The following is a 25,603-nucleotide window of genomic DNA, read 5'->3' on the forward strand; positions in this document are numbered from 1 at the left end:
GTATATATGACATTTCTCAACTCACCGAATAAAAGGTAAAAAATTTACTACACCGGCTACACCCATCTCGTGACATCCTTCCTCTTGAATTTGTCTCAGCCAGTGCCATGTCTTATCTCCTGCTGGGAACTTGAACCCAAATATAATTTCGTTGACGACATTACCTAGTGAGTTTGTGAGCATGCGTGCTAGATCCAAAGGAGATTCTCCACTCTTCTCGACATTCTGAAATTAAAAGTTCTTTATAAAGACATGGGACGAAAAGCTCGTCAAATGCAGGTTGCACGATGACCATCAAATTGTGAAACAAAAACAAAAAAGTCGACGATCGTGTTTTTGCTGCGCGTTTCGTGGTAACATTTGTCTGTGACATTAAAAGGTCACTTTCAAGAATTATAATGCGAGTTTTTTGGTCGAATACATAAAAACACCTTCTCATACTTTAACAAATCAATTCAAAGACGTATTTTTTTCAAATCAAGTCAGCAGCGAGCAAGTAAACGATTGTTTTATTTATAGCTTGTTATTATTAACGAAGCGTGCAACAAATGAAGTTAAATTGTGATCTTGATAACATTATACAACCTCGTAAAATATAATTTTAACACAATCAGCGACATCAAACAAAACATTAAACAAATAAATGTCTTAATACGTACATCGAGTAATTCATAAACGCCGGAAGCTATTCGTTTCTCGAGCTTGTCGCGGGACACGCTGTGTTTACTCATGCCGAAGCTTTTGAGCCAGCTCGTTATCAGCTTCCTCTGATCTTTCCACAGTCCTCCTTCAGCGCAGATAATACCTTCGAGGGCAATTAACTCATTAACAAAATAATTAATTACATTAATAATCCATGTATATTTATTTAATTTTTTTTTCTTACCATTACCGTGCATAATTCCGTGAGTTAAGAAGAGGGGCGCTCGCCCGGAGAAGTTTTCTTTGGCGAAGGCGTCTCTTATCATCTTGTGATCGGATATGACGACCGCATATATGCTGCCCATGCTGATACCATATATTGGGCCGTACAGCTTAGATAGTTCGGTGAGTGTCAGGTGTGGCTGGTGGCGATCGAGAAAGGGCAGGTAGCCAACCACAGGCAGACCCCACGGGCCTGGTGGTAAGCTCTGCCATTCTTTAATTTTTTTGAATATCCAATATCCCAAAACAAATGTTACGAGCCATAGGAATAAAAAATCCATTTTAATCTACAACAAAAACCACGTTTAGATTTAGCTCACAATTACTTACCAAGATGTTAAAATCAAAAAAGAAATTAAATTAAATTAGTTTTAAGTGATTTTTTTATAAGTACTTAAATAAACAGTTTTGTATGTCACAGACAAAGCTCAACAATCAATTATATTATTCTGATAGTATTATTCCTTATTCTATGCCTATGAGTAAAATTAACAGAATCTAAATTAATACTAAATAAAAAACTAAACATATAACATACTTCAAGTCTTAATACTATTTAAATGCAAGTTTAAATTCTGTCATATCAATTATTATCGATTGATATCGCAAATATTAATAATCACAATCAATAAGCACTTTGAATCAGCTGTGGCTGTGTGACTAATAGTTCGTACCAACATAAAAATATCTTAGCCGAGCACGCGCAACGCGACTGCATGATAAATAATCGGCGTTTGTACAGCCCTATGCGCGGAGATAAGGTCTCTTCGGAAATATTAACACATAATGTCTATTTATGGCGATAGCTAAGGTGCAATGAAAAGTAGAACTGCAGGTGTTATAAATAAACTCGCCTGATATGTATTTTGCAGGTGGTAGACGGTCTTGAAAATGATGTCACTAATAAAACAGCTAGGAGGTTGGACAGCGGGTTCGACCGCGGCGCCACCTATCTGCGACTGACACGGCGCGTCACGTGGCCAGACGCTCGCCGACTGCTCTCCGCGCGCTCGCCTCTGCCGCCGCATTTCCCCTTGGGTATTATAATTCGAATTTCAATTTCTTCCTCACCTCGCATCGATATCCCACCGATGTTTAAAATTAAAATAATTTATTTGTCTCCTTCCAGAATTAAGTATGTAGCGACGTCCTGTGGCGCATTGCGACAATCTGCGCCAAAGTAAGCTGATTTTAGATTACTTATTTATTTTGTAAAACGGTCAAAAATTCGTAATTTTTGCATGATTTATGAACAAATTTCAGAAAAAGGTACTTCGTTTAACCTGATTTTTTTTAACATCGTCCACTGGTTACCTGCTTCGAAACTACGAGACTGATTGTGTGTTTATTTTTGTATTGAAAAAGTGATAATGATATTTATGGCATATTCGCCGAGTTAAAGACACGTCACGGTCTCACAGAACTCCTCAATGATAAAACACTTACTCTGCTCTAATTATAGTACCTATTGAATATTTCAGGCAATTGTCGATTAGCAGACGTGGTCCCCTGGTGAAGTTCACCTTGAATACTCGGATACCTACTACATTCCTGCTTCTTCGTGTTAATTATTAATGTTTTCTGATATTTGGCTTGCCATAATATGGTCATCATGAAAAGATGTTGGAAGCCTTGTTAGATAATATTTTTTTCAGGACAATTATTATTAAGTACTTACACTTTTGAACTTTAACAATCATTTTATGATACTGGAAGTATCAAAAAGAACGTTACTTACATAGATTTACTACATCCATGTTACTTACATCAAGATTGTCTTTAGTACGCATAAGTCGCCTAGCATAAGTCTCCAATCAATTTCATACTTTAAAGTGCACTAGCAAAGAGTCGAACCCGATGCGATTTCTTAGAGGACAAATCTGTACATGATAATGCAAAATAAAAAATATATAGAAATCCACTATACTTTTGATAGTTACTTATGTCCCGGAATAAGACGAATAAGTAGTTATCACGCACTATATTATCGGCGATGATGAGTGCATCTTCTTAGGAAGGCAACCTAAAGCAGCTGTATGTTGTGTTCTGACGGCTTTTGGCCCTGCTCATCATCATCAGCCGTATGACGCCCACTGCTGGGCATAGGCCTCCCCCAAGGATCTCCACGACGATTAGCCCTGCTTAGATTTGGCCCTGCTAATCCTCTCTAATTACTATAATTCAAAATTCAAAAATATTTATTTTTCAAAATTAGCTTACAAAGTTAGCGCTTTTTGAATGTCAAAAAATGAAATTACATATTATGTAACTAGCTGTAAAACTACTAATAAGATTGTATAATTGAACCATTTTACTAAACATTTGAGTTTTTAGAACCTTCATATAATCTCAAAGCCTGAAATAGTTAAGTAATGATTCTTAGAAAACAATGGATTATTTTGTAACACAAACACAATAAGGCGTCACACATAATTACGTAAATAATTGATTTATTTCTATAAATTATGTTTCGTTCCATGTGTTCTGGTTGTAATTTCAGAAACTACTGAACACTAGATTAAAGGAAGCACTTAATATGCGGCCCTTAACAGTCCTGAGAGTCAAGAGTACTGCGTGTTGCATATAAATTAGGACATGATCATTGAACGGTGACTATTAATTGATATGACACTTATACTAAGTCGCACGTTTAGCCGTTGGTTACTACTTTCTGATGTAAGTACATAGTCGTTACATGGCGGCTCAATAATAACCCTGACAATAGAGTTGATGAGGTTGGTCATCAACCTCACAACCTGCACGATACAAGAAGACTAGTAAGTAAGCAGTAGTCTTCAAGATAACGAGATAATGATACTAATTTGGGATATACGTGAATGTCTATGTTGGGCGAAGTGTGAAACGTTCGGGCGAGGTTGCGCTACGCGGCGCGGCGCGGGCGCAGGCGGCGCGGGCGTGTGAAGGCCGGTCAGCGGCCGCGCTCTTATCGACGATCGACCACCACTGACTAATGTAAGCATTAGGGCACGTGCCCCCGCCTCCGTCACCCAACATCAACCACGCTACGACGCACTCGCCGTTCGCTCTGAGGATTTTCACGATATATATTTTCTTTTGTGCTTCTTCACCTGAAAGGAATTACAATGAAATAGGAGGAACATACTAAGTATTTATATTATTATTTATGTGTTTACTTTTCTCAAATGTCAGCTTCTAAATTATATTTATATCTCTGGCCCTTAAACCGACAACATACTGCCCACACCAATTAGATTGTGAGAGAATGTGCCCTCATAGGCCATGACAAAATGTACTCGAGAATGTTAATAGCATTTAATTGACAGATTGCTGACATTCTAGTGTGATAAAGTGGTACGTGGTAAAGGCAGGAGCGTGGGTAGGTACGCAATTATAAAAAAAAAGTTTAACTGTGCGTGGATCGATCTGGTGTAGCGGTGACCAATACACGCGTGCACTTTAACGAAGAATGAAGTTTTCGCCTAGCTTTTTCCTTGTTATTCGCCTACGAAGATATTTAAATATTGTGGGACAGTCGTTGTTCTTTGACCTGGTCATCTGATATCAGATGGATGCATATAGACAAATGTGTCTAAAATTATTATTACTTACCGAGAAGATACATACATACATAAACAGCATATACACGTCCCACTACTAGACACAGGCCTCCCCTCAATCAACCGGAGGGGGTATGGAGCACACTCCACCACGCGGCTCCACTGCGGCTTGGTGGAGGTGTTTGGGCTAGTAGCCCGGGACCAACGGCTTAGCGTGCCTTCCGAAGCACGGAATCATCTTACTTTTTTGGACAATCAGGTGATTCAAGCCTGTAATGTCCAAACAAAGGAAAGTCTCACAAAGTGATTTCGACAATGTTCCCATCGGGAATCGACCCCGGACCTCCAGATCATGAGCCCAACGCTCTAACCACTAGACCACAGACGCTGTTACCGAGCAGATAAACAGATAAAAGACTAAATTCATGTTATAAGCTGACCATTCCATGTTACTTTCACTATAACAAAAATATATGCAAATTAAGCATATTGTTTTAAATGATGCAGCCAAGGCAGTGCCGCATAGCGACCTGGGTGTGAAGTGCGGGCCAGGCGATGCGATGTTTTTGCTATTCTCATTCAGCCACCGTACTCCGTTATCCCGCGGCAGTGTTACTGACACAATGCAAGGTTAACATGAGGTGGACGCCCGCGCAACTGCCCTGCAACACCACTTAAAAGGACACATTTTATCGAACCGACAGATCATGCCAAGCCAGAGCCGAAATCCGCCTCCAACTGCTAAGAAAATCATACACGCTTTTGATCACTTCCACTCTTTACTGACCTTGCATTTAAAAGTGGTTTTGTTCTTGACTCTCCGATACAACCTTTGTTAAGTACATAGCGATGTACCTGCCTAAAATTTTAAGTGGCTCGATATATCACTGCCTTTATCTGGTATTACTTACTTACATTTAGTATTAATTGAAACTCGTTAAAGTCATTAACAAATCAACATTTACATCGGATCCTTGGAGTGTACAATTATTGCAGAGTCAATACTCGATTAACGTCAATAACTTCATCTGTGGCGCAGGAGCGGCGTGCGCGGCCAGCGGCGGCGAGCAGGCGGCGTCTGTAATGAGCGCGGTGGTCAATGAGCGCCCGACGTCGACAGCGACACTCCGAGACAGATCTCAATCGAGCGTCTCTATTCTCATTTACTTTCAATCGCTAGCGGCGGGACAAAAGTCCCGAGTCGCCGGCCGCCGCCGCGGTCGTCCACTCCATCCCGGGCCACTGAACGGGTTAGATTCTTTTATTCTTTTTTATCGTTTATTCCCGCAGGTACAGTCTAGAATGCCTGCATCCCGTGTATACGTCTTCCTTCTTTTATTTTTAGTCGTGCGAAAAAGGTGGTCGACCAGCCGTAGTGGAGGGTCAACGTATCCGGCGAGGCTCTTACCCCGAGCCGGCAGCTGTTGCACAATAGTCGAGAAGATTCCTAGAATACTGGATGCTCGTACAATCGATTAGCGCGCGCCATTCGCGCTTCTCTTAATAGAGATTCATATACGGGGATAATGAAACTGCCGAAAAGTATAAAATTTTTCGAAATTTATAAATGTGTAGGTAGAACTTTTGCAGCCTCCGAAATGATTGTAACCTTTGTTATAAACTTGTTGTTATTGTTAACAAGACAATACACTAACCAAACCAATGTCAATGATCGATCATACAACATTATCACAGACCTACAAGCGCCTATAGGACATTATCTGGTATTACGTATATTACTCACTCAATAATTGTGTATGTAATACGTAATTACGAGTTTTATATTAATTCGTTATAAACTTGTTATAAATTGAAAAGTTGGTGTAAAAATATCTACAAAATATTTTTTCTTAAAATTCACCTGTGAAATGAGATTGTATATTTACGCAAGTGAGAAAACAATGTTATGCGTTTTAAGTGCTTGTTGGTTTTTGACGAAGTACTTATGACGAGTTGTGGCATTTAAAAGGATATTTCGAAATATTTGTTTGGAGTAGCAAACAGAAATCGCGCAACAGAACGCTTTCCGCAGCATCGCAGCGAGTGACGGCGGCGGCGCGTGCGCAGCTCAGAGGACCGCGCGCCTCGAGCGGCCCATCGCTGTCCTTGCATTCTTTAAAGGAATAGCAGAATGGTACCGGTTCACTGACCCCTGACAATGTGAAGGGATCAGAGCAGCTCCGAGCCCAGGCGTGGTGCCTTTACGTAACACGGCTGAGCGTGAGGGTCGAGACCGCTTGACGGTCGCGATTAACGATTTACCCTTTCGGCGTTTGCGAGGAATCGAGTTCTATTAAGATTACCATAAGAATGTTGTTTGGTTGCTAGTGTGAGCATTAAGTGATAATGTACATATTACAAATAGGTTTCATTGGATAATTCAATGCGCTTACCGAGTCGTGTACTGGCGTCGCTGTGTGAATAAATATTCAAGTATTGAGGTCAGATCTCGTGGACTGTTTAGATACGCACGAAGTACTTCGATGCTAAACAATGAGGTATGTAATATTTGGGCAGCAGATTTACTCATTTGAACAAATGCAAGCAGCATTTGCGTGCAAGTCAATATTTCGCTTCAAAATATGGGTTTTACGTGACCCCCTCTTAAAATTTTAGGCAGATGTTAGGCAGTTGCTCCGCTTTGCCTCTATTACTCTGTGGTAGACAACTAGGAAATTAGAGTACTTAAAGAGAAAATGAGTATAGCCACAAGTATTAGGGTACAACTAGAAGCCGCTTCTGGGAGGGGGGTAAAGCAAATCAAGCTCGCTCCAAGCTAGTATTGGTGCGGGGCAGAGAGTGTCATCGCCTATATATTGCGGTTCGTCACATCATGTTAAACAGAATACAACCCTCGGTTAGTTGTTTTAACGACGTAGGTACCCGACGTAGGTAGATAGGTAATGGGCCTGATTCCTACAGATACGTAATTTTATGTTAAGGTATAACTTAAAATGTCGTATCTTATCCGCGGAAAAGGAATCAGTACCGCATGTTACCTGTACGTGAGTAAGAAGAAGTAGGTAATACCACAGGTCATATAACACTAACGTAGTAATACTAAAATATTAAAAGTAGGTACCTACTTACAATAAAAGTAGCGTGTTACATTTATATCACTCGTTAAATGAAGACTTATTTTAATGTACTTAATTTATATTTCAACAACGAGATTTACCTGTCATATAAAGTCAAAATGATTTTTTAAAGAACGAACTTATTTTCTGTTCAAGAACAATAGGAATTAATTGATGGAAGTTTTCTGTGAAGTCGACTTTTTTAGATTTTATTTAACTGTTTCGTTTCGCATGTCTTATCTAGGACAAAAGTAAATACCTATATAAATATGGAACAGAGATTATCAAGAACTCTCATTACTTATTATGAGAACAATGGAGTGCCATTAGATGTTGGTGTTATTTTTTGCCACGTTCTTACTACTTCTAACTTAACTTTCCCAATAGATTCGCCCGTGGGTCTTCTTGTGGGTAATCTTTATCCCTGCAACCCGATTACCCTAGCCTTAGAGGCGGCCAATTAGCTCGCGACAGCAAACACTTACAGGGGGGTTAAAATGGCCACATCGAAGCAATTCATCTAAGAAAGCAATATTGCAATTTAATTTTGACATTTGCGTATATTACGTAAAATTAAGTAAAAGATGAATAGCTTCCATGTGGCCATTTTAACCCCCCAGGTGTTTATACCGACCCCGCATGGTCGACTTTTTCTTTCTCTCAGCGTTTATTGCTAATTCATTATTCTCATCCGAGGTTTGCGTCCACCTTTTTTTACCGAACGAGAGACTCAGCGCGCGTACTTAGTGCCATTCGACGCAAATCACGCCAAAAATTATTTCGTTTTGTGTTATAAGTAGGTAATAATATATTATATATTTGTGTAATAGGTAATTTATATTATAAAAATCGTACGTGTCATTGTATGTCTAATTATTTACTATACACTGCAACTTTAAATAAGGTGATACTCACCCAATAATCCCCGCTAACTTCATAACTCCAAATGTCAAGAAGTGAAAACCCCTTCGCAACAGCTACGGAACCAAGTATCGAATTTTCGCAAAGTGGAGAGTGCAGGACGGCGGCGGCGCCATGTTTACAAACAAAGAGATCAACGTTCGCCAAGTAGGTTAGCGCAGCGAGCGCGCGCGCAGGCGATCCGTATTGCGCGGGTCGTGGTCTCGCTACCCGCCGGCACCTTCCGAATTTCGGCAACATTTCAACAACACCCACATACGAAATATCCACAAATAATAGAGCCTGTATTCCATTTACTTAAATTAAAAAGTTCCTTTCAATTTTAGAAGTGCGAATGCTGAAAAACTACGGAGCTTTCAACTTCACAATGGGTTAACCTGTCCTGATGGCTTAACTGTGTATACCTGCGACTTGTTAAAACAAGTCAACATTATGTATGTTTGCATTAAGGCTTGGCGAATTCATACATAAAGCACTAAAGTTCATAGCGAGAAGTTTTGGGGAGTCAACTATCTCCGCCGCTGGAGAAATCGATGCGATCACGGTTCGCAGCGACGCCGGAAGAAAGTTCCTAGCGATTTGCATTGCGCGATGAACGGAGAGGCGCGGCTGGTCGGGACCGCGGCTAAGATGGCCCACATAGACACCGTAGTTTATTGTCGCGAACCCATTTCCGTGGGTGCACGACCACCACCCCGCCAGGTCCGCGCCCGCGGCTCGACACACTTCGCTCACTCCGAAAGTTTCTCCGATAGAGAAACCTACAATATCTAATAGCACCGACATCCGTCTATGCAGATTTCCAGAGCAAGCCTCCACAGAGACAGTGACCTAAATACAGACGCCACAAAGCGAACAACAGATGGAGAGAGGCTGTTTATTTTGCATGTCGGCGATATCTTTCATCTCGTTTGACCGTATTTACAGAGCACAATCACTCGGATGTTATTACTAATGTGACTGTTAATGATGACTGAAATGATTAAGTGTCGACATCGAATAAGTGAGCACCGATGACAACATCAACTCGTTTTCATTGCAAATAGTAGGCGACAAGAAAAACTTGCACTGGTGTTACGTTAGAAAGCGTAGACATTTCACCATAAAGTCTAGAAAGTGTACGTAAGAAGAAAGTGAAGAAGTAGGGGAAAAAATGTGCAATTGAAGTGCACGGAGGCGCGGGAACGCAACGTGGTCGTGCCGACGTCCGCGCCTGCGCCGAGCGCCATACTTGCTCCGAATCTCACAAGTTTCCACTCGGATCGCCACCACTTTTTCCACTCTAAATGAAACCACTGCGTTCGCTTATACATTTCGCGCCTCACATGCTTGCCTAGTTCTTATATCAATGCACTCATTTTTACTTTCTTTTCCGTTCGCTCTTGTTTGTTGTTCCTCTGCGCGCTTCCATACATGAGTGGATCTCTCCGTTCTCGGAATGAAAAGTAAATTAAATAGTGCGAATATACTATAAAAAGGGACTACTCGTGTTGAATAGAACAATACCGTTGGATCAATTGACTCTCCAAGTTCAATGGTAATATTTCATGAAGCTTTTTACCAACGAGAAATTTGATTGAAATTTTCTCAAATAGTAGACAATAAGGAGTTTTATAAGTAGTTGCGCTTAATGCAATATTTGATCAGACTTATATGATATTTCCCTTTACCTTCATGACTGCCACGGAATGTTACTTTCCTTACAAATTGCTTAACTTTATCTTCCTATTTTAGGTTCGTGAATGGCGTGACCCACTTTCCTTTCTATGGAACTGGGATCGAAGCACTATTATGAACATTTTTGTACCTACGCAGATTATATGTAACATACGTTGACGTTGCAAATACAATACAATAACAAACAAAATAAGTAAGTACGTATATTAATGTGTATTCCTCGCTTTGATAAGGAGTAAGGAATAATGTTATAAAATACTTAGATTTTTATTATATGATAAGGTTTATGGGTTTAAGAGGTAGGTTGAAGCAAGTTAATATATGATTTAAAATTTAAATATATAAATCAATCAATTAAATTAAAAATAAGGTATTAAGTGGCGCATACACAATTTTTTAAATATACGTATGTATATACGTATGGCTCACATCAATCGCGGTCGCGCCAGTGGCAAATAAGGTGCTTAGCTGTTGTTTACAAATAGTCAACTTTCTCTAATGAGAGTTTTCCTGAAAGTGAAAATAGAAGTTGCCCGTCCATACTTTACTATTTACGAGTGCACATAGATCACGCATCTGCGCACGCGCCGCGTCCGCGTGTCATTTTCCAATGATTGCTCCGGACTGTTTGACAAATGCACAAGAACTACCTATTAGAAAAGCGTGTAAATTAGATTGTACATTCTCGTATTATTTGATATTTAATGGCAGTATCTTACGTGTGTCAGTTCCGTCGAATAGTTCGGATGGTCACATGCGAGCGGAATTTTCAGGAGAAAATACAAACACACGCTCCGACACGTTACACGCGCTCGAATAATCCGCCGATACGTCGATGTTTCCTTATCTGAGCAGTAAATACTTACAATTCATTAGGTAGTGAAATGATGTATTTTAGTCAAACTATAAATAATTGTTATTCTTGTATATTTTGTCTCTTCTTAATTGGGAATTATCTCTCTGTTTTAAACCTACTTTAATTTGCTTCATATATGATTAAGGTATTACGTTTAAGAATCGGTTATCGTAGTCCAGTTGAATCCAACGCCGACTTACAGTGCATGCAAATATATCGCGTATTATAACTAGGCGTATTATAACTACGTCACGAGTAAAAAGCCGGGTGTCGGAGAGATGGGAAAGCCGTCGCTAAGCGACGTCGAGAGAAAGAGTGTGAAGGAGAGAGATGGGCATTTCACCGCGCGGGGTCAACGCGCTCGGTATACTGTCGCTGATTGTGCCCCAATTGCTGTATGTGGGTCTAGGCCGGCGTTCGTCGACCCGCGTGACACACTTAACTGCGCCCGCGCACGCAGTGCTTTCACGCCCCACGCAAGGGTGGGGGCAACACTGCCTCTTTCATGGAAAGCTGAGAAAATTTCCGCCGCCTGGGCGGGCAAACGCACCGAGAAAGGTTGTTCTTACAGTGCGCTCGATTCAAGTTTGACAGATAGAAATTACAACTAGTCATTTTCACGGATTTATGTAACAAATTCTTAGCTTTACGATCGATACTTACGTTATATTTATTGTATTGTACTTACATCATACTTATAAGTATTGTATTGACAACTTTTGAACGTATTTATTCTTTCCATTATTCAGATCATTCGTCAGTTTGGGTTTGCCGAATCATTCTAACTAATGCGTAACGGACATAGTACCTACTATTTTATCGAAAACATTTAAAAAGTACTTCGATTACAATATTTAAAATAACTATTTTCATCTCTAAATCAAACGTGCAAAAATAAGTAAAATGTTAATCACTTTTTTAAGATTTGCACCGTGGCGTTGAGGCAGCTTACCCAAATATCTTAAATAATAAATGCATTGTATTCGAATGACAAATGTCCGTTTTACTTTGCCTTTTTACTGGAATTGCGAGGTCATTATGCACTTAAAACAACGATGATGACTTTGCTGGAAACATTTAATGGTTACCGGATATTGGGTTAAGAACTTAAGAATCAGGTTTGTCGAAGCAATGCCCTGTGCAAGGTCTTTGGTAATCCCTAATGAATGGATAGATTAGAGACTGGCCGTACAGGGTCGTATTCAGTAAGGGATAATTGTGGGTCCGAACCTCCAAATACTACTAAACACAAAACATAAAATAGCATAAACAGTCTATATACGTTTCACTGTTGGGACAGGCCTCCACTCAATCAACCGGAGAGGTTATGGAGCATACTCCACCACGCTACTCCAATGCGGGTTGGTGGAGGTGTTTTTACGGCCAAATACTACTACAAAATAAATATCATTGACAATGCAGAATATTTTACTTGGGTCGTCTTTGTTAGTTGAAATCTGACTTTAATAAGTGAAAAACGAAAATAAAAGTTATCTCTAGGTAGGTATCTATTGATATGTATACCTTTTATGATATTCTGGCCCTCATCGTATCCAAATTCCAGTTCCGTGCCTGCGGCTATTAGTGGACAATGGCATTGCATCCCTAAGAGAATGTGGCTCAATTAAGAGCAGTGGGCCAGCTAATGAAGTGGACACGACGCTGGTCGTTAGCAGGAGAGCAAGGCCGGTGATGTGGAGCAGGGTCGCTGGGGGCAGCTCCACGGTGATAGCGCGACCTCCGCCGGCTTATCACCACTAATCGTTCGATACTCGGCTAACGAACGCTCTTTGACGTAGAATCTCTTTAAGGAGATACTGACATTCGCTACTAAAAGAGCGACTAAAAGAAATAAAACGCGTTCAGCTGCTTTTCATCAAATCAAATACACTTTATTGCACAGAACTTTTAACAATCAGACATAACACATGAATAGTACAACTTGGGCGGCCTTGTGGCAGGAGACAAACATTGTCTAGAATTGTTTTGTTGTAAAAACCGATGAGGATTGTCATGTTATTTCTAACATGGTGGTCAATTTAAAGGACAATTCATCCTAGGACTTCGCATCAAAAGTGACAAGTTGTCTTCTGTCCACCCCAAGGGTTCCGGGCGTGAGTTTGTATGTATGTAATGTATGACACTATACTGGGTGATGCGGCAACGACTAAAATGTCGTGCTAAAAACACGAGTAGTGCTGTAAGCTACGTCCGCGTAGGACATTGCAGCAGTCGTATGCAACGCGACAACTTTTAACATCATCATCAGCTTTCACGCGACTGCTGTGTTTTATACCAATGAAGAACTATCCAGGCTACGTTCCCCATAAACATGTTGTACCTACAGATGACGTTGTTCAGATCTTACGTCATAATTCTCAATTTTCTCATTGCTCGGGTACATAATTATTCAAAAATGTAATGTAATAGCAGATGCATGTAAAATACATACATACATACATAAACTCACGCCTATTTCCCACCGGGATAAGCAGAGACTATACAATTCCATTTGCATCTATAAAATGGATCTGAATAATAAATAAGTGGAAGATGTGTTGTGCCTGGGTATAATTACAAGGGTCGTCTTTTATATCCAAAAACGAAGATAAAAGATCCATATGTCTGTTATCCATGAAATTAGTTTAAATTTTTATTATACTATATATATTTTATTATTGTAATTGGTTCAACGATAAAATCGCAATGTCGCCTTACGCCTGTCGCGTGAGGATCGCCCAGAGGAGTCACGTGCAGACTCAACTTTGTTTATTATATATTATGTTTATCTCGTTTTCCTTAAGTGTATTACTAGGGTTAGATAACATCGAATGATGTTGTGTGGCCTTATCGAGAACAGTCACATTGAAGAGAATTAGAGCTAGACTGTTGTTTACATTGTTGTAGTTAATCCTTCTTGTAACAAAACTGACGATTATACGTAAATAATACTTAGTAGATATAATAATGGGTTATATTTTTTTTAAATACAAGAATATACAATTCGTTATTGTTGCCATTTTTCGGAGGTTTGTGACCTAACCTATATTGGGCTGGTTTTCCCTTCGCGGGTTGGATGGTCAGACAGGCAGTCGCTTCTGTAAAAAACCGGACCTGTCAAATCTTCATGTTAGGTAAGCGGACCCCGTGAAAAACGGCATAATGCTAAGGAGATGATGATGATGATGTACTTTGCTATTGTGACACTTAAGTTTACTTTGATCGTAATCTAAACTACCTAATACTTCTTCTTCTATCGTGTGGGTTGTGAGGTGGATTACCAACCTCATCAACCCTGGTGTCAGGGTTATTATTGAGCGCCAAAGGCCCCTGACATGGCTCATGTAACGATTACTCACTTACATCAATAAGTAGTAACCGGGACCAACGGCTTAACGTGCCTTCCGAAATATGGATCATCTTACTTTCGGACAACCAGGTGATCAGCCTGTAATGTCCTAACCAAACTAGGTATCACAAAGTGATTTTTATGATATGTCTCCACCGGGATTCGAACCCGCGACCTCCGGATCGTGAGCCCAACGCTAAACCACTGGACCACAGAGGCCGTACCTAATACTGTTACGTAGTATATATGACTGACTCCATGCTGGTACAAGTTTAAACTTCAGAATACTTATCCTACTACCTATCTAAATACATTCAAATTATATTTTATTTTATCGCTCTGTCTACCTCAATAGGTCTTGTATACCTATGCACCTACAAGCGTTCTCGGGTGCCCACTATGTTAGTTTAAGTTAAAAATAAACGAGCACTAGACAAGAGTTAAATTACTTGTCTTACAATTGATTACGAGTTAAAATTACAGCGGATATATTTTTTCCATGTAATGAAAAAGACTTTTGAAATATTATAACAGGGATACGAGATGAAGCCGACAGCATACTGCTTTAATATTACACATATGGCCAGCGGTTTTAAATGCAACTTTTTTAATTTTAAATTAATTTTTTGCCCTGTTTGTATAAGTAATCTGCCTATCACGTTTTGCACCGAGTCAATTACCTTCTCGAGCACGTTTGACTTGAAACTATTGAGATAATGATAAATAGATGTTTCTGCGAGTCAACACATGGAATATTGAGCTTTTGCCGGCGCAGACGCATCGTGACAGTCATTAATCACAACCAGTAAATGGAAACAAAAAATAGACTCGCAATGTACTCGTAATTGATGGCAGCGTTATACACGGTCACAGTTAAATGGAGGTCCAAATAAGAGCAGGTGTGCAAAAAGTATATGGTTCTTGGAAACGGGAGAGTCTGAGAACGGGTTGTGGGCGCCCGTAGACATAGGCTCCTTGCGCCCGCGCATACCCGCGTGACGTCATGCAGGATATCAAACCGCTGACTCGCCATTCCGAGAAGGGAATTCGAAACACAATATGGCAGACAGTTGACTGTCTGTGGGACCTTGCTCAGCTCCCTATACAGATAGCAACTTTTTCTTAGCATTCTCATGACGACGGCATAAAAATAACTAGCGCCGTCATTGTAAAACAATGCCAAATGCAATATTTGTAGCTACTTAATCATTTATTTGCAGTTGGTATTTTTTATATCATACTGTAGCTGTAACGTGATTATGAAGGAAATAGTTGTGTAAACTTATATTTAAAGTAAGTAAAAAAAAAACAAAATGACTTCTGCATCAACGAAATAGGAAATATACGCTTGTCTTTTGTTCTTAGTTTGCACATGTAAAAGACTTTAACGCGCACGAGGAGAATTCGGCAATCGCTGATATAATACAAGTAAATGTCAATCTGAATATTCTGAATATACTTACTTATTTGTGCTTTGATTGTTCCGTTTATTAATAAAGCTACTTGTAACATATAAAGATAATTTTGTTTAATTCATATTTCAAATGCGCCCAATGGACACACTCTATTGGTACCAGAAATGAAATGATAGCTTTGCATCGCGATCATCTTACATTTATTGTAATTAGTTCATCATAATATTAATATGTTTTTTGCAACTTCTGCCAGTGGTACTGGCATGTATCCTAGTGTGAACGAGGCATTTAATATTCACATTCTCCGAAATGTAAATATGGACGGCCAACCCCTGACGAAACAGGGTATTCAAGTATTTATTACTCGACGAGTAGGTATAATTCTCTTTAGTTACCGGTCACCAATCTCATTATCATCTCGGTCATCAATTACTTAAAAGATTTATTTTTATAGCACTCACCCGTGCTTCGAGAAATTCAGTAAGAGAAAACTAAATCGAAAAAGTCTGAAAAACTAAGGCTCTGATTGTTTGAGTCTGAAGTTTTTCGATTTATTTTTTTCTTGTATTTCCTATTCTACCTATATTTTATAAGTAGTTCGGGCCGGACTTCCGAAAGTAATAGGGGTAAAGGTGTGACATGATAAGTAATATAAGTACGAGTACGTATCTGTAGTCCCGTACGTCTAAAGTTACAAAACAGTCGAGACGAAACCAGCATGGTGTACCCGAGTTCTTTTTGTTTTGTGAGTTTTTCCATGTATCCGTGGTAGGTCTATATCTACAGTGAAGTGTATTTATTCATTGCTTTAAATTTTGATACAAAGGTGTAGAACGTCAAATAAGCTTGCGTGTGAAACATAGGTAGCCACAACCCAGAGCGCCTTAACTAAGTTACAAACTATTATCAAAAGCGACAATGTAATCGCATTAAAATGTATAAAATTGCGCCATAAAGTGACAAGTCTATCCCTACATTTTATTCGATTACACTGTCGATTTTCGTAATAATTTGCAAGTTGGGTAGGGCCCCAACATGTAAATTAAGTAATCACATTTAAACATTTCAATTGTTTGTAGCGTTTTTTATTGGCAGTTTCTGACGTTTAGGTTTGCGTCATTGCGCAAAAACGTAGCAAATGGCGCGCGTCTTTCATTCAACCCTTGCAACGTCATTGCCGAGCAATGCGTGAGTCATGCGGCTATATTTAGCCTGACGAGCACGCACCGACGGACGAACCGACTTTTCCGGATTTCTGTCTGGAATAACTTTAGAGCTTTAAGCTATCAGTTACAGAATTTTGACAGATATTGCCTTTTTAATTCACTAAAATTCTGCCTATGGTATACTTACGAACATTTATAACCCCTAACGGCGTGGCAGCAGAGCCGCTACTTGCAGCCACTCTTGGTGACCATATGGTGACGGCACGTCGTCCATACAACGCTCCATCAAATTAGGTGATTGGTAATTCGTCTGTTTTTACGAGATGCCAGAGATTTTCGAACTCGGTCCAGGATATAAGCAGGTAGGTGTTTGTAGTGCATTTGTGTTTAGTGGTGCAGTAAAAAACTTCTCTTGCGTCGGTCAGCTAGAGGACGAGTGATCGTCCTGTAGATAAATCGGAATGGATGCCAGTCTGTGATTTCGCGTGAGATACAAGCGTAATATTAATCAAGAGTAAGTATAGGTAATTAATTGAAAATTCAACCTTAATTACAATGACGTATACCTATTGTAAAACTAAGAGCTTTTCAAGCTACAAATGTTTACTGGTTGTTCAAAATCTGTATGAATAGTCGCTAAAACTTTAAATTAAAACAAATACAACATGAAGTGTAATCGCAATATTAATATGATAGAAAGTCTATACGAGTGTTCTGGTCGGACAGCGTATTACCTACATTCATCGACCGACGCGTAGGAAAAGTCGGAAAAGCTTGTCAGCAAGTGAACAGAACGTCTTTCCATCCGGTAAGTATTGCCCATCCATTACATTAATCCCGTATATTTCCCCGCTGGACTAGTGCTGGCTCGTTAAATTTGTGGTGTGAGTGGAAAGCCTGCGCGAGCGCCGGTACCGCCTCTCGTGGAAACTGTGCCACGTCGTGCCTTCTCCCAGTAAAAGTACTTTCTTCTAGCCGCTTTCGGAAACTAGTCTAGAACAGACCATTCTATAGTAACCTTGTACGACGTAACATAAGGTAGCCTACGTCTGCACTATAATTAGAACTCTCGGACGTTTTATACGCATTCTAGGAAACGACAATCGATACCTAGTCCCTGTCTCGGCTTAACCGTGAGAAATACCTACTCGCTTTTTAATATACTTACATTTATAACACATATAATAATACATACTTATAGAGGTAAAAACTGTCTATTTTTCAATATAATGTGCCTACCTGCACAATTGCGTAGTTTCCTAGGTCAAAGTTAAATTATGAAATTCTGATTATCCCTAAATAAAGACAGATCTAAAGGTGACAAAAAACATTTTCTTTTTTCTTATTTAACCTATTTATTATGAATTTTAATAAAGAAAAATGTAACAATAAGTGCGACATTTTGTCACGTTTTTCTATGACGTCACAGGTTGGTTTTTTCATACACATTCCGTAGAAGGTTTGTACTTTGACGTTTAGTAAAAAGTAACTGATTTGACTAGTTGCAAATTACCCTATTATAACAAGCAATTTGACAAGGCAATTGAAAACTTAAGTCTACGAAAATACAAAGGCATATTGATCATACAATTACGTTTTGCATGTCAAAGTACCTAAGTACAGTAGAATCGATTAGTTTTCTCGGAAAACTAGTTTTACCCTAGCGTAATTTTCCGGGTTTTCCAAAGCTTCCCCTATATCATTATACATGCCATGCACAGCAGGAGCTTAAAACTTGGAATATTGTATGCTGTAGGAAGTATAATATTAAATGCTGCGTATTATTGTATGGTATTATTGTATTGTATTATTGTATTGTATTATTGTAAGTATATATTATAAAACCTAGTCTTCTGGCGACTTATAGTGCTCAATCCGATAAAGCTTACGATCCCAAGTTAGAGGATTAATGCTTTTTTTATTTAAAAAATCAAACGTTCGTTTAGGAAATAGCCTCGTAGAATATTCAGCAAATAATGTTCCTTGACTCAAATGCATTTTATGAGCAATTGACTCAGTTTTAAAGATCAACTCTCGATTGGTACAAGTACCTAACATTTAATATAGTGCGTAACTATTGTTTCGTTGTAGACTTTCATCGAGGCACTTGAGATTTGGGGCGAGGAATGAACACTTGTATCAATCTTCGAACGGAAATCGAAACATGTCACGAACCATGATGATAGGATTGTCTCTATGAGGCACCTCCTGTTTGTTCGTTAGATATCACTTTTTGACGATTTTTAGTTTGGTATTACTGCACAATAGTGTTGCCAGATAATTGACTGCATATCGATTAATATTGGATTATTTTCTAAGCCTCTTAACAATCTAAATATCGATATGGCTATGTATAGTATCGATACTATCGATATTGGAAATTATATTATAACCGATATAATTGTAGAATTACCAATATCGATAGAATGGATACTAGGCACAAATAATCCATTATCGATTAATCTATTATTCGGAAACACTACTCGACACTACGATCACGAAATTGACAATTGATCAAAAGATCCGTATCCGCACTGGAGCTGGGTGGTGGAGTATGCTCAATACCCCATCCGGTACATTGAGAGGTCTAGCTGTGTAGTGAGACTTATACGATCACACTTATTACCCATCATCATCACTCATAAGCATATCTACTTTGATATTTTTTTCTATTAAAAAGTTTCAGTCCTATTTATTTAATCCAAAATAAATTTGATATCCATTTTCTAAGAAACTGTAGCTATAAACCGCCTGCTGTTGCATTATCAAAACACTATTCAACTACTTAAGTACTATGATTCTTTGTAGTCTACAGAAAACAACACTATCGCGTTAAAAGTCTACCTATACAAAACACGTCATCGCATCTAATTATGTAATCTATGCATCTTTCATCGACCGTTTAAAAATTTGCCTATGTTACTGATGATATCTGCATAATAGATCTACCTCTGCATATTAGGTAGATCTGCATACCTACAAAATCTCGAAGAAAGTCTACTTAGCAAACTCTCATCAGATTTGCTTCATTGGCAGAACGGGTAGGCACCCAGCTAAACACCTTTCTCAGCTCATTATTATGCTACATAGGCTGTTATCCCACGACTGCTATCAAAGCAAATTCGCAACAATGCAGCAAAATGCTATGAAACAAACTCCTCCCACTTCAACATTAATATATTTAAAAAATATATATAATACACACATTAGATAAAGAATAATGTTTGAACAGATCGTCTGTACCGCTTATTATATTTAATTTTATCATATGATGAAAATTTTAAACTTAGTAATGTTATATTTTCCAAAAACTGACTTCATAATCGAAAATCCAGCGGTCCACTAATGTAATGAAAATTAATAAAATATATTTAAGCGTACTTTTTCACAGACGAATTATTCATTAAAGCCATAGTAATTAAATCCCACCATTAAAGGGTCAATCTTCAGCCCATGGCCATACAAAAAGCCCGTTAGTCCGAGTGCCATAAAACTCAGAAATTCGGAACTTTTTATGTGTTTGGACCTGGACAAAGAATCGTTTAACTGTTTCCATGGGCCATAAAGAATTTCCCATTAATTTTGGACGCGAACTCAGCTCTCTTCCGTCACACACGTGTCGATATGGGTCAACCAACATTTGTGAAATAATATGGCAATATACACAACATATGCGGACAATTTGCATTGTCATTCACATTCATGGCGTTTTCAAAATATTTTTTTACCAGAATATATTATTATAAGGTTTCACCTTACTTTCAAAGATAAACGATAATCCGTTCGTTCGCACCTATTCGTGAATATTAATAATACTTTAATTGGATACCAGAGGCCAAAATTAATGGATTTGGCGCAACATTTATAACTTAAATCCGTGAATTTAATGTGAATACTTATATTGCTTTGATATTACTTAATTCAGAACTATCTAGTTCTCTTCTAGGTAATTAAATAGCGGATATTTTTAATTAGTTTATTTTGCAGCAATTATTTAAAAATATATATACATTAGTAACTAATAAAAACTTTTAAGCTTCAACGGAATCACCAACTACAGACTAATAATTATTATTGTTAAACATAGTAAGTACTTACTTTAACTTTACGGATTTTTTTATTAGGTAATAAGTACTTAAATACAATATATGCCTCGACGCAGGAGGTGTTACATTATACATATCGGTTTTACATATCCTATGGAAGCAGAAGAACCTAAACTAACTTGTCTTACCTATTTATATTTTATATATTTTTATATAGGTAAGACAAATATAGGTAAATATATTACCTATATGTTTATGAAAAAATAAGCTGATGTAATAACTTCGAGTCCGTAAATAAATTAAGTGACCCAGTTTAGACACATTTTGGTATCCAAAAATAAAATAATAGACGAAAATGTCTAGACTAAGCTATGCAATCAAAAAAGCTTTATAGAGATCTCTTGGAACTCAAGTGCGCGGCGCATATCGAGGCTGCTACGGCGAGTCGGCGCGCACGCCGTATCTCGACTCGCAGCGAATTTCGCCGCTCTCGCCCACTGATCTACATTTCACCACCAATATGGGTCAATAACTGCCCACGCTCAGCCCCTCCGAGCGCGGCCATTCACCTCGCCACTCCAAATCATTGTTCGCCAAATGTAAAACGTAGCTTGAGGTCGACGACCCGGTGCTACGGCTGCTGGCAACGCGAGAGAATCTTCTTCGAACGACACTCGACACTGCCGACGGCGCTAATACAAACATCCTCTGCCTCTTCATTCATTAGTGAAGACGTGTCACAACAACTTTAACATAAATAAAGATTCAACACGCTTTATAGAGCGATAAATAACTACTTCATCTGCGATAATATTTATGTTCGAAATAGTTTATTGGCTATCAAGGAACGTTAAACACGGCTAATAAATGTATGCCATTATTTATTTATTACCAAGTAAGTACCTATGAAATCTCTTAATTATCTGTGGAAGGAGTCTATTATGATTTGTAGCTTTGTCTGCCCCAAGAAAGATTTTAATTCGGGGGATTACTTACCTATGTATGAATGTATAAAGGGAGTTAAGTGGTACATATGAAAGTTAACGAACAACATAGGTTTTGTTAACTGAGTATGTCGCTACTTTCACCCTTCAGTACTGCCATATTATTTAGTTACTGTATGTTTACAACAAATACAAGCTCAATTAAAAAGCGAATTATGTACTTAGCAACTATGGAAGTCATACTTGAATTATAATTAAGCAAAATTGTATAGTTTGTAAGCGCTGTAAAGTTAATAGCACTTAATTTGACTTGGTAGTGTGTAGTATTAGAAGTCGTTTGGCAACGGGCATGTAGAACATAGGCACTTAACCAAATATTGTGAGCGTGCAAGGAAAGTGGTACGCTGAACAGGCGTGCGCCCGCGCCACGCTCCAAGTGTCACGATGAACTCTTACATAAGGACTTGTCGTGCTTTCGAAAATATAATCGGAAATTTTTGCCATTTCTTCACCGAACAATGCCTTTGTCACTCGAAAGGCGTTGACAGAAGAAAGTCGCTCGTTACGTGCACCCAACCCACTGACGTTATCTGAATCGAGACCGTGTACGGTACTTATTTATCGTTTAATTTCGTCAAAATACAGCAGAATATTGCTGTACCATATTTGTTTTGCCCAGAAAGGCTTAAAAATCCGTTGAATTGCAGCATGTGTAATTGCTATCTCCGAATCAAAACATCGTGTGATAGGTACGCGGGATCATGATGGTCAGTTATTATGTTGCGCTCATGCGTGTTAACGGCAAACCAGCTTGTGTTTTGGCCCGGGGCGGGGGCAGTGGTGCTGGCCGCGGACAGGTTGCCGCGCCGAAGGAGAAACACTCCGCCGCTCTACATTCAGCGAGTTCGGAGCCGATGACTCCTCGTGACCGTGTCCTCGTTTGCGAGTGCTGCTTTATCTCGCCGAATTTCTCTCTTCTGTTCCGCATCATCACGAACAAAAAGTCGAGACCCGTTTGGTGGAAGCGCGGCCTAGTTGAGCCGCGACCTGCCCACATAGCGCAGTATGATGTATTGATAGCTCCCTACCATAAGTGCTTCACCTCGACTCAAGTGCTAATTGTACTAAAAGAGGACACAAAAACACTTATTTCCTATTTAAATAAGTGTTCCGGCTGCTATAAGAAAGTAATAACAAAAACAAACTTTGCGGTTTGCCAGCAACAAGTAGGTACAACATGTACGCTGCCTCTCATAGCGACATTTTTTATACACCTACTTATTTATAAATGGCGTCAAGTAGTAAGTACCTATACATCGCGATATTTGACTACTTGTTTTATATTATTAATGTTTAATCGAATGCAGTAACATTTTGAGTGTAGGTCCCAATGTTTACGAGTAATTTACCCGCGTGTAATACAAGCCAGAATACTTTTACAGATTGTAATCTTTTACAATCTGTAAAAGTAATTGAAGTGCAATACACAGTTACACAAATTGTTTTCTACCGAACTGAAACGGTTGTTCTGTGTTCCTGACAAAAGCAGCAATTTACGTAATTTCTCCAGCGGCGTTAATAAATCCGTTTCTCTGAAATACATTATTGCACGATGCCACGAAAGCCAATGAAAACAATCGGTATCCAGTAAGTGCGCATGATTCTCATTCCAGAGATCGTAAATTGAGTCCCCACTTATCACAAATTTTATTTTTATTGAAGAGCAAGCCTCAACAGCCCCAACAGAGCCTCAAGTAATCAAAAGACAATTTGTAGTCACTTAGTCCTAAAATGGATTAGAAGTCCACATACTTTATGATAGAACAATATTCCACATTCTAGAATATTGGGGTTGCACCAAGGAGTTATTAATTTATCTTAAGTGCAGTTTCACAGTTGGCTCACCACTATATCACGTTGGTATAACAGAAAGCTCGATGAGGTTGAGTGCTTAGTTCACCTTGCGATGGATGTACCTCTGACCATCCCAATTGGGATATACTCGTGAACTTATGTTATGTTATTCGTTAGAATATAGAGGTTACATGACATAAAGTACATTATTACATGGGCTAAAAAGTGAGCGGCAATCAAACGCAAGCGCAGCTGTTGTTTCCAAGAGAGTAGCTAGCCATCGTAGGGCGGACCTATTGACCAACTTCACACCATACACGTACCGTCACCTGGTTCTTTTTTTCACTTTCCAAAACCACTAAAAAGCGACAATGCATTTTACAGTTCTTATACCTATGCTTGAATAGAAAGCCTATTAATGCAGCATAGTTACAACGATACTAACTAGACGTTAACTGTATAGAACTGTATCGAACTGAACGGATTAAAATATTTCGTCACTTGAAACAAGGCTTATAGCTCGGTATAACCTACGTAAAAAGATAAAAACAAAAAACAAAAATGGAAAATACAGCTACCAAATGCGGTTTTTGGCCTTATTGCTAATCAGCTACAGGGTAAGACAAACGAAACAAAGGCAAATGAAATTGATAAATGTTTTGATCTACCAACAACCAGCAATAGAGCAACGTGATGGTTTGCACTTGATACTCAATTGACTGAAGGAAGACCTGGGGGGCTAAAAAGGCCGCAATTCATCTAAAAAAGCAATATTGCAATTTGACATTTGCGCATATAAAAGTAAGTGCGCAATGCAAATAAATGTAAAATAGCAATATTGCTCTCTTAGTTTAATTGCTTCCATGCGGCCTGTTAACCCCCCTGAGCACAGCATTTATACCGGGTGTTAGTGACATCGTAACGAATACTGAAAGGGATGATTCAGACCATGATTCTGAGTTAATATCTAGTGGAATTTTCCGTCGCAAAATTCATGAAATTTTGAGTTTTGTTTTTAATTATTTTCAATTCCATATTGTGCTTTTAGCAGCATAGAACCCAAATTTCAATAAAAAAAACAATAATGACAAATTATCGAAAATTTTCGATGTAATGGAGACAACAGCTGCTCGAACGGGTCAACGGCCACACGCACCGCGCCGCGCGCCCCGCTCCGCACGCCCCGCTCCGCGCGCCCCGCGCCGCACGCCGGCGGCGCGGCGGCGGCGCGGCCTACAAAGTAGGCACTACGAACCGATCCTATTTCTTTCTCTGTCTATCGTAAATTATAAATTTATTTTATTCTTATTCTTAAATGGACGGATAATCAACAGGCATAAAATTTATGGAATACACGTCAATTTTAAGCAGAAATCTAAAACAACCGACAGAATTAAGTTACCAGCGAGATACCTTTTTGATTCGACCGGGTTATTCATTCATTTACTCATAGGAATCAGGGCAATTATCTACCTAAAACAGTTGAAACAGTAAATAATTGTATTCTTTGTTGTCATTAGAATAACTAACAACCAACTAACACAACCACCACAGATTAGGTAATTAGTTACCTACTATGTCAACCATCCACCAACTTAGTATGTAAGTACCTACGCAAAACCTCGCTACACAAAAATCGAAAATAAATAAATAAATAATTTTTTTAGATCAATACCCATTATTGTTACAAAGCAAGACCTATCGGTACTATCGCTAGTATCGATCTAAATGTACTATCACTACTTTCGATAGTTTAGACAATTTTCAAGTTCAACAATTGATAATCTACCTATCGATAGTTCGGCAACTCCGCCGCGTAGGCAATGTCGGCATGT

The 25,603-nt window shown here is 38.9% G+C and overlaps 1 protein-coding gene and 1 long non-coding RNA gene across 3 annotated transcripts in view; one reads left to right on the forward strand and one right to left on the reverse strand.

Annotated features, from left to right (window-relative positions):
* Window positions 1-25,603, reverse strand: part of LOC126367255 (cytochrome P450 306a1) — a 45,106-nt gene that overhangs the window by 2,241 nt on the left and 17,262 nt on the right. Inside the window, exons 2-5 of one of the 2 annotated variants that reach the window (XM_050010673.1) lie at window positions 1,779-1,957; window positions 893-1,211; window positions 660-805; window positions 26-225 (exon numbers count right to left, since the gene is read on the reverse strand). In XM_050010673.1, the coding sequence (XP_049866630.1) occupies window positions 26-225; window positions 660-805; window positions 893-1,211; window positions 1,779-1,957 (844 nt within the window). Of the gene's footprint in view, window positions 1-25; window positions 226-659; window positions 806-886; window positions 1,212-1,778; window positions 1,958-25,603 lie in introns of both variants that reach the window. The other variant, XM_050010671.1, reaches the window with a different exon arrangement.
* Window positions 1,920-2,979, forward strand: LOC126367290 (uncharacterized). Its single transcript, XR_007566469.1, has 3 exons — window positions 1,920-1,962; window positions 2,054-2,104; window positions 2,406-2,979. It is a non-coding gene; the product is annotated as an uncharacterized LOC126367290 (long non-coding RNA).

Source organism: Pectinophora gossypiella, chromosome 6 (assembly GCF_024362695.1).
Source record: "Pectinophora gossypiella chromosome 6, ilPecGoss1.1, whole genome shotgun sequence".
Classification (NCBI taxonomy): Eukaryota; Metazoa; Arthropoda; class Insecta; order Lepidoptera; family Gelechiidae; genus Pectinophora; species Pectinophora gossypiella.